This window comes from Leptosomus discolor, chromosome 2 (assembly GCF_034619465.1).
Source record: "Leptosomus discolor isolate bLepDis1 chromosome 2, bLepDis1.hap2, whole genome shotgun sequence".
Taxonomy (NCBI): Eukaryota; Metazoa; Chordata; class Aves; order Leptosomiformes; family Leptosomidae; genus Leptosomus; species Leptosomus discolor.
Window position 1 is genome coordinate 123831443 of NC_141392.1, and position 13278 is coordinate 123844720.

The window sequence follows — 13278 nt, forward strand, 5'->3', positions numbered from 1 at the left end:
CTAAATGCTCCAGGCTCAAGACAGTGAAAGCAAGAGAGCTTCCAGAGCTCCCGGCTTTTTCTGGTGCCAGCAACGCACAGCGAGGAAGGACTGTAAAGTGCACAGACTTGAGGTCCCCAAAGTCCAGCTCAGCCAGATGAAGCACTCAGGAGAGAGCTGAAGGCAAACACAAAGTCTCCAGACTGAGAGTCCACAAAAACTTGGGCTCTTCCACCCAGAGGTTCAGATTAAGAAGATAATGTCATCGGACACCATGACCTGGTTGTCATCTTGCATGTGGGCCAGCGCCAACTTCACTTCAGCCAGCGAGAAGGGCTCAGGGTTGTCACGGTTGATGGACTCCATCACGCTCTTCAGACCCACAGACTGGGCATGGGAAGTTTTGAAGACCTCCAGGAGAGCAGCCTTGAATGCTTTCAACCTGGCAGGGCAAGAAGCAATCCCCCTCTTAGAGGCCACACGCCAGTCCTTCCCAGTCCAGGATACCTCAGCCCTTCCCCACCCAGCAGGAAAGCCAAAACCAGAGCTGGGAGCACCCACCACAGATGCATCTTCAGCATCAGCCCACCCACCAGTGACATCAAGGGACAGGCCACCTCCTCCAGCCCCCACTCACCTCGGCTCAGCCAACTCCGGCTTCTTTGCTTCGCCAGCAGCCGAGGCTTCGGGTGTCTTGGGAGCGTGTGCCTGGACTGGAGCAGAAAGAAGAGTTACCTTCATCCTGCCTGGTGCCCAAGCACCCAGACAGCAAAAGCACTTGGCCTTAAGATGGGGTGGGTGATGCCAAACTGCCTCCCAACGTTGTGACTTCTGCAGCAGCTCGTAAGTGGATGGAAAAGAAACAATCAGCAATACTAACTCTCCTGTCCCACACAGCCATGGAGGGTTTAACAAAAGGTCATCTTGATTTGTAGGGCTGGATGGTGCTACACCATGCCAGGGACCCCGAGTCACCCCCCAAGGCATGGCTGCTCCCCAGGGTGCGCAGACCTATCGGGGCAGAAGGCAGCAGCACCTTCAGAAGCCACGTGCCACCAAAACTCACCCTCCGGCATCTCCTCCTCGGCATCGCTGAAGTCGTACGGGTCGTAGGAGTCCTCCTCGCCTTCTGTGCGCGCCTTCTTTCTCCTGAGCGGGGGAAGAAAAGGTCACCCCTGCTCCAGCTGAACTGCAGATCTCAGGAGGCCCCTCCCCTAAGCTCCTGGAGATGTCTGGCCAGGACCATCGAGGCTACTAAGTCACCCTCCGGCCACAAACCCCTGCCCATGGCGCAGGACCCAAGCCAGTACGAGTCCTGAGGGTTGTGGCTATCATAGGATCACAGAAGGGTTTGGGTGGGAAGGGACCTTAAAGCTCATCTAGTTCCAACCCTCCCTGCCATGGGCAGGGACACCTCCCACCAGACCAGGTTGCTCCCAGCCGCATCCAGCCTGGCCTTGAGCACTGCCAGGGAGGGGGCAGTCACAGCTGCTCTGGGCAACCTGGGCCAGCATCTCTTACCACATTTCTTTTTTCCTTATGTCCCACCCAAATTTACCCTGCAGGTGGGGTCTCCCCAGAGCGGAGCGGAGCAGAGGGGCAGAATCCCCTCCCTCCACCTGCTGCCCACGCTGCTCTGGATGCAGCCCAGGACGCGACTGGCTTTCTGGGCTGCGAGCGCACGTTGCCGGCTCACGTCCAGCTTTTCATCCACCAGTATTCCCAAGTCCTTCTCCGCAGGGCTGCTCTCAATCCATCCATCCCCAGCCTGTACTGATACTGGTGACTGCCCCAACCCACGTGCAGGACCTCGCAACTTGGCCTTGCTGGATTTCACGGGGTTTGCACAGGTATTAAGGAGCACTGGTCCCAGCACAGACCTCTGAGGGACACCACCCACTACTGATCTCCACTTGGACACCGAGTCGTTGACGGCAACTCTTTGGCCATCCAGCCAGTTCCTTCTCCATGAGGTAACGATGTCCCTCTATTACAAATTGGGGGGGATGATTCACTAGGTTGAGCAAAACGTGGAGTACCCCTCCCAAGGCCAGCACTGCCTGCTGCAACCTCAGAAGCAGCCGGTGCCCCTTGCATGACATACCCCCCTTCCTTTGCTCTGGGCTCCTACCTCCTCGTCCTGCCCTCCTCCTTGGGCTGCGACTCCTCATCCTCCTCCTTCTCGGTCTCCGAGTCGTCCTCCGCCTGCTTTCTGCGCTTCTTCTCCTTCTCCAGCACCTGTGTGGCAAAGACAGGATGGACTCAGCTCCCTTTTCCACTCAAGCTGCTTTTAGGGGACCAAAGATCCCACACGATCACCAGGGAAGGACCTCACCAGCAGCAGCCCCAGGTTGCTCATCCTGCACCAACCCCAACCTTTCCAATGACAATTTTAGGACCACCCTGCGAAGCCCAGGGGGCACCTTTCTCTGACCTTTTTGAAGTAGGCGAACTGCACCAGCTCCAAAGCTGCCTCAGCATCCTGCAGATCCACCGTCTTGTTCATCCTGGCCTTGGCATGGGCCGTGGAGAGGCGGATCAGGGTCTCCAGGGTACGGGCCGTGACGGGGGAGGTCTGGTGGGGAACAGAGAGAGGCGGCTCTGCGAGGCTGACTCCCACTGTGGCACCCTACCAAGGGTCTAACACATCCGTAAGGGGAGAGGGGAGGCTGTGCCTCAGTTTCCCTCCTCCTGGCCTGAGAGGGAGCTTCTCCCGGGGCTCACCCTGGCGATGTCCGAGTTCATCTGGCTCTGGCTGCGCAGGCGGGAGTACTCCTCCGCTATGTAGCTCGCTGACTCCTGGGTCAAGACGGGCTTAATCATCTTGGCTACGTGGATGTACTTCCTCATGAACTCCATGCTGACGATCTTCTCCCTGCAGGGAACGCACGCACACCCGTGTCCTCCACGATGGGGACAGGCAAAGGGAGTTTGCAGAAGTGGGCTGCCCGCTTTTTACCCTTCGCAGGTATCCAGGGAGGTGGGGAATTCAACTCCAGGAGATGTTCCCCACCTGCCTGGCATGACAGATCAAGCCCAGAGCAGGGCTCCCGTGACATCCTGCCCATGTACCTTTCCCATGGATCACCTGGAGCATCACTGGCACCAGCAATCAGCCACTGCCTGGATACTCAAAGCCAAGCCACAGGGCTAGAAACCCCCAGGAGGCTCCAGGGGACGCGGGACAAAGGACTCACTTGCGGCGGTTGGGCCCATGCAGGAGGTCATCGTGTTTCTCATACACTTGGAGCTCCTGTTCCTCCTCCTGCACAAAGTCAGGGTCCTCTGTAGCCAGGATCTCCACGGCGCTGCCCAGGGGCATGGCTGGAGAGTGGAGGGTCACAGAGAACGGGCTTTTAGCCTCTGGAGCAACTTCCAAAAGCCACCAAAAGCAGCCTTCAATGAAGCCAGCGATGCTGAACCCAAAGAGCTGCCCCCAAGGAGCGACAGCCCATCAAGGAAGGACAGGACTGAGCTGCAGTTACAAGGGACTCACCATCCCCGTCCTGCTCGTTGGGGTTGCGGTAGCGGTGCATCCGCAGGACGTGGTCCGAGATCTCCCTGTCCTGCTCAGGGTCCATCTGGTCCAGCACGATGAAAAGCAGGTCGAAGCGGGAGAGCAAGGAGTCCTGCAGGCCGATGTTCTCCATGGGTGTCTTGTACTGGTCATACTGAAAGAGGACAATATAAGGGGTTACAGGAGACCCTTGTGGGCGAGTCTTGGCTGCCAGGGAGGCTGGGGTGACCTGCTCAGGCCAGGCCTCAAAGGATGGATGTCAAGGCAGCTGGACACCACGCTAAACCCAGCCTGCTGCAGCAGTAAGGCTTCTTTTCTCCACCCTGGCAGGTAGGTGTAGCTCTCATGTGCAAGGCAAACAGCTATTTTTTGTGATTCTCAGGTCAGACGCCAAGGCTGAGGCTCCTCATGAGGATGAGGGTCCAGGCAGTGCTGAGCCAGGGTGAGAAAACCCCACAAACCCCTCTCCTCTCCAGGAGGGCCACGAGCAGCAGCAGAGACCAAACCAACCAGGTCTTCGGTGCCCTGTGGATCTCAGTGCCAGCAAGAACCGAGTCACTGGTTTTGAGGGATCTTTTGGGTTTCAGCAGCTGCCTCCTCCACCATGACAGCTTCCCAGCATCCCTCCCCACGGAGAGGGGACCAGTAAACGCCAGCACTCACCCGGCCGTAGACAGGGTTGGCCGCCGCCAGGACGCTGCAGCGGGAGTTGAGGCGGGCGTGGATGCCAGCCTTGGCGATGGTGACCCGGCCCTGCTCCATCACCTCGTGGATGGCCGTGCGGTCCATGTCGGACATCTTGTCGAACTCGTCGATGCACACCACCCCCCGGTCGGCCAACACCATGGCCCCTGCTTCCAGGCGCCGTTCACCTGGGGTGGGGTGGGAGGAAAAAAAGAAAAAGAGGGTCAACCACCGTTCAACAGCCCCACACATCTCCTGCCCCGCTATCCACCTCCGCCACAGCACCGCCCCTGTGACTAGACTAAGCCTCAAAGAGCAGCAGCACCCTTCAGGGTTGCCCATCTCCTGTCCAGCTTGACAGCAGGATGAGGAGCACCCTCAGGATGAGGAGCACGCCCATGAAGAAGACAACAAGATCCAGGCTGCTGCTAGCCCTCACGTTGGTTGTGCTAAGTAGAAGAGGAGTAGAGAAGACCACCACGTGCAGAGGTGGAGAAAACACCCCTAAACACCACCATCATTGCCATAAAGCTTCTGGATGGAGCACGTCCTGTAAGCATCACTGCAGAATGAACAGCAGCCCTGGATTTTGAAGAGTCCCTCCCAGGTGTTAACAAGCATCCCTGTGACAACTCTGACCAGGAACCAGCCCATTCCTCACCAGTTTCTTGGTCTGTGGTGACGGCGGCAGTCAGGCCAACACCGGAGGAGCCTCTGCCGGTGGTGGGGATGGCGCGGGGTGCGGTGCTGAGCACGTACCGCAGCAGCTGAGACTTGGCGACAGAAGGGTCTCCTGAAATGGAGAAAACCACATTTAATAACTTCACATCACCTGGACACTGTGTCCAGTTTGGGGCTCTTCAGTGCAGGGGTGGGATGGGGGGGAAAGGGGACAGAAGTGGGTTTGTTCAGCCTTCAGAAGAGAAGGTGATCAGATGATCTTCTCATCTCACCTTCCTCAATGACCCCATAGGAGGAAATAAAGATGGAGCTAGAGTTTCAGGAGGTGCATGGTGATGGGACCAGTGCCAATGGGGACAACTTGGAAGACAGGAAATCCCAATTGGATGGCAGGTGAAAAAGAAATCTTGAGGGTGATCAAACACTGGCATTGTGGCCCATAGGGGTTGTGGGATCCCACGCCTGGAGATGTTCAAAACCAACTGGACAAGTCCCAAAGCAACCCGATCTACCAGTGACATTGGCTATGCCCTGCGCACAGGCTTGGAGCAGAGGCCTCCAGAGGTTCCGTCTAACCTCAATTACTCTGTAAAATTAACTCCAGAAAAATGCTCCTTCATCTCAACCCCAACACCACTAACTGCAGGTGCCTCTGCCTAGCTTTTCCAGACCTATCAGCAAGATGTTGATGTCTCCTCTGATGCGGCTTCCATTCTCCAGGACCTTCTCCACCCCTCCGAGCAGCATGCAGAGTATGGCCTTCTTGATGTACTCGTGCCCATGGATGCTGGGAGCCAGGGATCTCGCCAGCTGGTCAAAGATATCCTGAGGCAGAAGCAGCAAAGCATGGCTCGTCAGATGGACTGCAGCACATCAGAACAAGAAGCAATACTCCCCAAGCCCATTTCAGCACAAAAAAGGAGCTTATTCCTATCACAGAACCACACGGGTGAAAACTATTTAGAAAGGAGGAGGCTGACAGTTTTCTTTCAACGGGGCTCTGAAGACCTAGACCGTCCTGACTGTCAGGGTCACCCAAACAAGCATTGGAAGCACCAACCTCTGGGAGAGCAAGCCTTTCTCTTCTCCGCACTATGAAGTAAAAACGTGAGCATAATACCAGGCTGGACCAGACACCCTTTCCCTCCATATCACATTCTAGTTTGGGGTGTGAAGAGAAAAGCGGGAGATGTTTCTCCTGCAGAAGGAACTCTTTGGCAACCAGCTGTCAGGATCAGGGCACACACAACACGGTCAGATCTCTTGTCTTGACAGCGAAGCACAGCAGAGCTGCCAGCAGGCAGGAAGGATACTCTGCTAGCAGTATAGACACAGCAACAACAAAAAAAAAACAGGACCTGATCAAAGCTGAAGCAGAAAGTGCAAAGAAAGCAGGTGGAAAATCCAGCAACGTCACCAAGAGGGTTGAAGAGTTACTCGCAGCCCAACAAGACACCTCCTTAGCCACATGCCAAGACTTAAAGCTGCTCTAGCTGAAGCCTCGTGCTCTAATACAAGTCTGCCTTCTAGACGTAAGGCTTAAATACCTTGGAGCGACTCTTGCTGAATCTCTTGATCTTGGCCACATCAGCAGCAGAGTAGAGAGGCCGGATGTCTTTGCTCATCTGCTTCACGTGGCAGGCAATGAGGATAGTCCTGGAGAAGGGACACAGCCATGATCAGGTCTGCAAACCCCACAGAGCCTACGGGTCACAGCAACAACACAGCAGCAACTTCCACAGGGTCATCATTTGCTCCAGGAAGACCTGGAGGTGGCTGAAAGCTCCAAGAGCTGTAGCCCCTTCTGTCTGACTGCACCAGGCCATCAATGGAGCATCTTTAAGAACATCCACAGCTGGAGCTCACAGCTACACACTGACGCTAAGGAATAAGGTGCAAACCACTTCCAAGTGACTTAAGCCAATGTTCTGACCCAGTGCTGTGATGGTCACCTGCCATCTCATCATCCAGAGATGTGACCCAACTAAAAAGGGTGGGAGGGCTGAAGTCAAGACAAAAGAAGGCTCACCTGAAAGTCCCTGAAGTGTAACCCCCTTTCTTTCCTGGCAGGCAGCGGTATGTCCCCACCACCTGGATGCGGTCCCCAGGCTTCACCTTGTCCACCAGGTCATCATCCAGAACGACATCCACCGAGCGTGGCAGCTGCCCCGCTGGTGCCTTCTCAGGCATCTCCTGGATGGTGATGGTCTGATGGTCCTTGTAGACCGAGAGGCCAAACTCTGTCTCCAGGGGGTTATTCTCTTCATCCTAGAGGAGAAACCCCAATAAAAGGACTAGCACCATTTTTCAGGAGCGCATGGAGAAGAGATGGGTCAGCAGGGCTGTGGGAAGACAGGCTGCTCCACCCAACATGAGCAAGACAGCTGGAAAGGGTTGTTTTATCAGGACTGATGGAGGTGGGGGTTCACCAGCTCCACAGCCCTCCCAGTCTAAAGCTGCCAACACCCACCACTGCTGGCCCATTAGGTCTTCTCCAAGCCCTGTCCCTACTGCAGGCTGTGGTGACACAGCAGCTATGCAACAGGCTATGGGCAAGGGGGGCAAAGCTCAGGTCCACCTTCCTCCATTCCCAAATACGGGGCAAACCCTCTACCCAAGGGTACATACAGCCACCAGGACAGCACAGCCATGCCCACGCTGACCTGGGTCCCAGGAGCAACCAGACTGGCTGAGAACCCCCCCAAGAAACCATGCTACAGCAGAACCAAGATCATAACTAACATCTAAACTAGCAGGTCTGGTGGCCTTGGGTCCAACAGAGACTTTCTTGACACGTTCCTAGGAGCTCTCTAGGACTCTCACACGTGTGATGTGTCTTCTGTCTACTCCACGGGCTACGCTGGCAGAGGGAGAAGGGTTGCACAGGGATTTCAGCCCTGGGCTCGGAGCTGGCACATTCTCCCCAGAGGAACCCGCTGATACTTCCCACAAGGCTACTTCACCTCACCTTCGTAGGGTAGACGGAGCTGGATGGGAAAGCATCCAGAGAGGTCATGTCCGTGTACCGGCGCTCAATAGTCTTCTTGGTAGCTGGGCAATAATGGACACTCCGGACAATCTTCGGACGAACCAGAGAGCCTGAGGTTGGAAGAAAGAGGAGTGAGGAGCAGGGATGTCTCACCCCTCTGCCAGCAGATAGTCCCCAAGAGTCTCCCACGCTAAACTGCACTCGGAACACAACCCGCTGTCAACGAGGGCCAGGATTTGCTGAGCTCCAAGACCATCTCAACACTCAAGACCTCCTGCCAAGCCCCTTCATCCTTTTTGCCAGGACGTACCATGGCTCCTGGTGGACTCCAGCCCCTTGGCAGCAAACACCTGGACCCACCACCCCCAAAGCCCCTGGATCTTCCCCCCAGCCTCACATTTCGTCACGATGCCCTCCACACAGACGATGCAGCTGAGGAAACAGGCCGTCAGCGTCCGCGGCGAGACGTGCTTGGAACCGAAGCTGCCCTCCAGCCCGATGTAGAAGTCCTCATACTGCTTGGCATAGGTGGCATCAACGGAGGCGACGAAATCCTTCAGGGCGCGTTGGAAGGCAATCAGCTCCTCGAAGGCGTTGCTCAAGAGCCTGCAACAGAGGAAGGTGACGATGCGGACCCATCAGCAGCTCCTTCTGCCTTCCTCCTCAACGCTTACCCACGCCTCCACGTGCTTTGTGAGTTTACTAGGATCAAGAGGTGAAAAAACCCAGCGCCCATCATAGCTCTGTGTCAAGGCCACTGCCACCAACAGCCAGGAGCTGAACAAACCCAACCCCATCTAAAACAAAACCCTTGCATGTCCCTGAGCAGATTGGCAAGCCTGGTCCAAAATATCCCCAAGCATCCTAAAAAAAAAAAAAAGGAGACTATTTATATTGTACAATCAACCCCAGCTTGCTGCTACAAGGTTTTTGCCAAATCAAGGGTTTGCAAGCTCGGAAGGGATGGGTGTCACGGGGGGAAAAAGACCGGATCCACCTTTTACGTGGGACCTAGTGCACAGGAGGAGGTTTGGCCCTTCCTTGCCACAAAGGACCTGCAAAACCAGGGCTGGACCCCTAAGAACCCGCCTAGGGCCACGGTGCCCCACACCAACCGGCTGGCCCTCTTCTCGTTCTTCCGCCGCAGGTCGTTGATGCTGACCAGGAGGCGATACTGGTTGTCGCTGATCATGTCCCGGACTTTGCTGTGGTAAATCCCTTGGTCTTCCTGCAAGAAAGGGTGGGGGGAAAACACTCAAAAAAAAAACCCCCTCCAACATCACTTTGCACGATGAGACATCCCCACCCCAGGAGGTGATTCCTGCAGAGCTCGACTCCCTCCAGCCCCACTGAGGGGGGGGGGGCGGCAGAGGGACCAGGCGCTCCCCAACCCCGGGGGCACGGGGAAGGGACGCAGCACCCACGTTTCCCAGCGCGGCCCCGCTCCCGGCCCTCACCTCATCGTCCAGAAAATCGAGGTAGTCGCGCTGCGCCTCCCGCAGCTCCGCGTCCTCCAGCCCGCCCGCCGGCGCCGCCATGCTGCCCGCCGCTCGCGGGGGGGAGGCCGGGGCACGGAGATCCCGCCGCCGCCGCAAAGGGAAAAGGCGGCAAGAGCCGAGGGGAGCCGGCCTGGCCCCGGCAGCGCCCGCGATCCGACCCGCTGCGGTCCGGTCCGGTCCGGTCCGGTCTGGTCCGCGCCCCCGACACACTCCGCGGCCGATACTCTCCCGCTTGGCGCCAAAACAGAGAGCCTTTCCCGCCACCCAGCGGGACTCCCGCCTCCCGTCCCGCCCCGCGGCGCTTCTCATTGGTCGGCACCGCCCCGCGCCAGCCAGGGAGGGCAGCGATAGAGTTCGCGGGGGTGACGCGCAAGAGCTCCAGCCTATCAGAGCGAGGAGGGGCGGGGGGGGAGGAGGGGCTTGGGGGCCTGAGCTCCCATGCGCACGCGTGGGCTGCGGCGGCCGGGCTGGGGCTGGCGGGGAGCGGGGCTTGGGGAGCGACCCCGGGGGGTTCTGAGGATCGGTCCCGGGGGTATGGCGGGTCCAGGGATCGGTCCCGGGGGTATGGGGGGTCCTGGGGGACCCAGGGAAGGGCTCCAGCGGGGTCCCGAGGATCGGCCTTGGGGGTACGGGAGGTCCCGGGGGGGTCCAGGGATCGGCCCCGGGGCTCCGGAGGGTCCCGAGGATCGGCCCCGGCGGTATGGGGGATCCAGGGATCGGTCCCGGGGGTATGGGGGGCCCCAGGGGTATGGGGGGTCCTGGGGGACCCAGGGAAGGGCTCCAGCGGGGTCCCGACGATCGGCCCTGGGGGTACGGGAGGTCCCGGGGGGGTCCAGGGATCGGCTCCGGCGGTATGGGGGGTCCTGGGGGGTCCAGGGATCGGCTCCGGGGATATGGGGGGTCCGGGGATCGGCTCCCGGGCCCCGGGGTGTCAGCCCACCTCCAAGTCCCGGCACTTGGAAGTCACCGACCGGTTGAAAATACCATTTTATTTAAAAAAAAAAAAAAAAAAAAAAACACCACTCCAAACAAACGAAAAAAAAAAAATAACCCACTTTTTATTTTCCTGTGGCATTTTGGGGCGTTCCGTTTCCGGGTGTTTTCACCCCAAAGCATGCAGGCTGGGCGTTGTTTTTCCCTTTTACGTGGCCCAGCGGGAGCGCAGGAGTTTTGGGGCTGCAGACACAAAAGCGACCGGTCCCGTGGCTTTTGCAGTGAAAAGGCTGATTTTGGATGTGTCCCCCTTAAAAGTATTTTTGGTATCCCTTCAAAATCTTTATCTGAACTCTGTTTAAAAACAGAAAAAGGATCAAAAGCCAGGCAAAGCTCTCTTGATCAGCAAGGCGGAGCGGGCACCCCCACGCGGCTGCGTGCCCTGGGTGTTATTAATGCTAAAAACACTGTTTCCAGGGTTGGCAGTAAATATTCCCCCGGGGGGCCGCTGGGCTGCGCAAAACGCCGAGGCACAAGCGTTCAGGCTTCGATTCGTGTTGTGGAGAGGAGCAGGAAACAGCCCCTGCCCTTGTTTCCCATTTTCTGTTGGTGTGCTTGGCCCAGATCCCTCTAAATCCGTCGGAAATGTTGCTGGTCAGCGCTGTGGCCGGTTTAGGACATACGTAGCCCAAGCCCTGGGTATCTGTCCTGCTTCTGCCCGGAGTGGCGGTGGAGTCTCCTTCTCTGGAGACGTTCAAACCCCGCCTGGACGCGTTCCTGGGTGACCTGCTCTAGGGGGTTGGACTAGATGATCTCCAGAGGTCCCTTCCCACCCCTCACATTCTGTGATTCTGCGAGATTTTCTCACGCTGTGCTGCATTAAAGTTCAGGTTTTGCTTCTGAGGCGTTTGGGCCCTCCTCCGAAATAATTTGATGGAGTATTAAAGCTGGCAGCTTGGCTGGAATGAAGGATCTTGTGTTCTGTTGCTATTCTCTTTTTTTTTTTTTTTTTTAATGTCTTTTTTAAAATGTCTTTTTATTTCCCTTTTTTAGTCTCTTTTTTTTTAATCTCTCTTTTTTTTCTCTCTTTTTTTTTCCTCTTTTTTTTCCTCTCTTTTTTTTCCTCTCTTTTTTTTCCTCTCTTTTTTTTCCTCTCTTTTTTTTCCTCTCTTTTTTTCCTCTCTTTTTTTCCTCTCTTTTTTTCCCTCTCTTTTTTTTCCTCTCTTTTTTTTCCTCTCTTTTTTTTCCTCTCTTTTTTTTCCTCTCTTTTTTTCCTCTCTTTTTTTCCTCTCTTTTTTTTTCCTCTCTTTTTTTTCCTCTTTTTTTTTCCTCTCTTTTTTCCCTCTCTTTTTTTTCCCTCTCTTTTTTTTCCTCTCTTTTTTTTCCCTCTCTTTTTTTTCCTCTCTTTTTTTCCTCTCTTTTTTTTCCTCTCTTTTTTTTCCTCTCTTTTTTTTCCTCTCTTTTTTTTCCTCTCTTTTTTTTTCCTCTCTTTTTTTTCCTCTCTTTTTTTTTCCTCTCTTTTTTTTTCCTCTCTTTTTTTTTCCTCTCTTTTTTTTTCCTCTCTTTTTTTTTCCTCTCTTTTTTTTTCCTCTCTTTTTTTTCCTCTCTTTTTTTTTCCTCTCTTTTTTTTTCCTCTCTTTTTTTTTCCTCTCTTTTTTTTTCCTCTCTTTTTTTTTCCTCTCTTTTTTTTTCCTCTCTTTTTTTTTCCTCTCTTTTTTTTTCCTCTCTTTTTTTTTTCCTCTCTTTTTTTTTCCTCTCTTTTTTTTTCCTCTCTTTTTTTTTCCTCTCTTTTTTTTTCCTCTCTTTTTTTTTCCTCTCTTTTTTTTTCCTCTCTTTTTTTTTCCTCTCTTTTTTTTTCCTCTCTTTTTTTTTCCTCTCTTTTTTTTTCCTCTCTTTTTTTTTCCTCTCTTTTTTTTTCCTCTCTTTTTTTTTCCTCTTTTTTTTTCCTCTCTTTTTTTTTCCTCTCTTTTTTTTTCCTCTCTTTTTTTTTCCTCTCTTTTTTTTTCCTCTCTTTTTTTTTCCTCTCTTTTTTTTTCCTCTCTTTTTTTTTCCTCTCTTTTTTTTTCCTCTCTTTTTTTTTCCTCTCTTTTTTTTTCCTCTCTTTTTTTTTCCTCTCTTTTTTTTCCTTTCTATTTTTTTTTTCCTTAAATCTTCCAAGCTATCCTGCTAGCTCCAGAGCTGCCCTCTGCAGCCAGAACAGCCTCCCTGGCTCTGTGCACTCACTAGCACCCATTTCCCTTCAGAAGCTCTTCAAATCCACCCCTTCCCCTCATTTTTTTGAGTTTTCTCGCTTCCATTGCAGCTGGCGTGAGTGGGAGCGGCATGAGGGGGAGTGAACAGAGACAGCCTTTGGTGGCCCCTGCCACAGTCACTGGGGCACAGCGAGATATTTAAGTGGGCACGTCAGCTGCGAGGATATAAAGTGGCTGGAGGGATCAGTCCAAGTCCCCAAAGGAAATATAACGTATCCTCTGTAAGTTGTCAGGACCCGACATGAGATTTCAGCTCGGAAACGGTTTTTCTCTCTCTACAGTAGACAGACTATTAAATCCAGCCACCAACATGGGCTGTGTGCTTTACTGCAGGTAAAATATGGATGGAAAAAAAAAAATACGGGTGCAAAGCAACCCGTGAGTACAGCTGGCAGGGTACAGAGTGGTACCGGGGGGCGTCCAGACACACGTACCGAGGTCACACATACATCTCGCCAACATTTAGGGGGTCAAAACGAACCCCAGCCCACAAAGAGGCTGTAAATCGCTGCGGTGCTCCTCCTGCCGAAGACGGCGAGCTCTGCGCGGAGGGACCTGGCGGGGACCCGTCGCTCCTGGCCGCGAGGTAACAAGAGTTGGGGATAAAAATAGCCGCCTGTCGCTATTCGTGACAGCGCCCTGTAGCAACTGCTGCCCTTGCGCCTGAATAATGAACGGGAGCAGGGCAGGCCAGGGAGGAGCAAGGGGTGGAGAGGCGAGGCGGAGGCCTTCCCTGCCTTTTGG

At 54.6% G+C, this 13278-nt stretch overlaps 1 protein-coding gene across 2 annotated transcripts; it reads right to left on the minus strand.

The window, feature by feature from the left end:
• Positions 1 to 222: 222 nt before the first annotated feature.
• Positions 223 to 9388, minus strand: MCM3 (minichromosome maintenance complex component 3). Of its 2 annotated transcripts, XM_086461673.1 has the most exons (17): positions 9308 to 9388; positions 8966 to 9078; positions 8248 to 8456; positions 7830 to 7960; positions 6891 to 7129; positions 6409 to 6517; positions 5533 to 5686; positions 4842 to 4973; positions 4160 to 4368; positions 3476 to 3650; positions 3177 to 3303; positions 2704 to 2854; positions 2414 to 2554; positions 2111 to 2217; positions 1046 to 1128; positions 617 to 692; positions 223 to 421 (listed from the first exon to the last, which is right to left on the minus strand). In XM_086461673.1, the coding sequence occupies exons 1-17, from the start codon at positions 9386 to 9388 to the stop codon at positions 223 to 225; spliced, it is 2436 nt and encodes an 811-aa protein (XP_086317799.1). The 2 variants fall into 2 exon arrangements, with proteins under 2 accessions (XP_086317799.1, XP_086317800.1); XM_086461674.1 differs by lacking the exons at positions 7830 to 7960; positions 8248 to 8456; positions 8966 to 9078; positions 9308 to 9388 and having other exon boundaries at positions 1046 to 1125; positions 6891 to 7051.
• Between the last annotated feature and the right edge of the window lie 3890 nt (positions 9389 to 13278).

Bases quoted from the DNA above. Each gene is read 5' to 3' on its own strand.
- MCM3 (XM_086461673.1), bottom strand. From the start codon at position 9,388: ATGGCGGCGCCGGCGGGCGGGCTGGAGGACGCGGAGCTGCGGGAGGCG. The intron at 7,961-8,247 runs GTGAGGCTGGGG...TTCCAACCTCAG, and splicing joins GGAGGGCATCGTGACGAAAT to GCTCTCTGGTTCGTCCGAAG. The intron at 693-1,045 runs GTGAGTTTTGGT...TTTCTGCTCCAG, and splicing joins CGAGGAGGAGATGCCGGAGG to TCCAGGCACACGCTCCCAAG.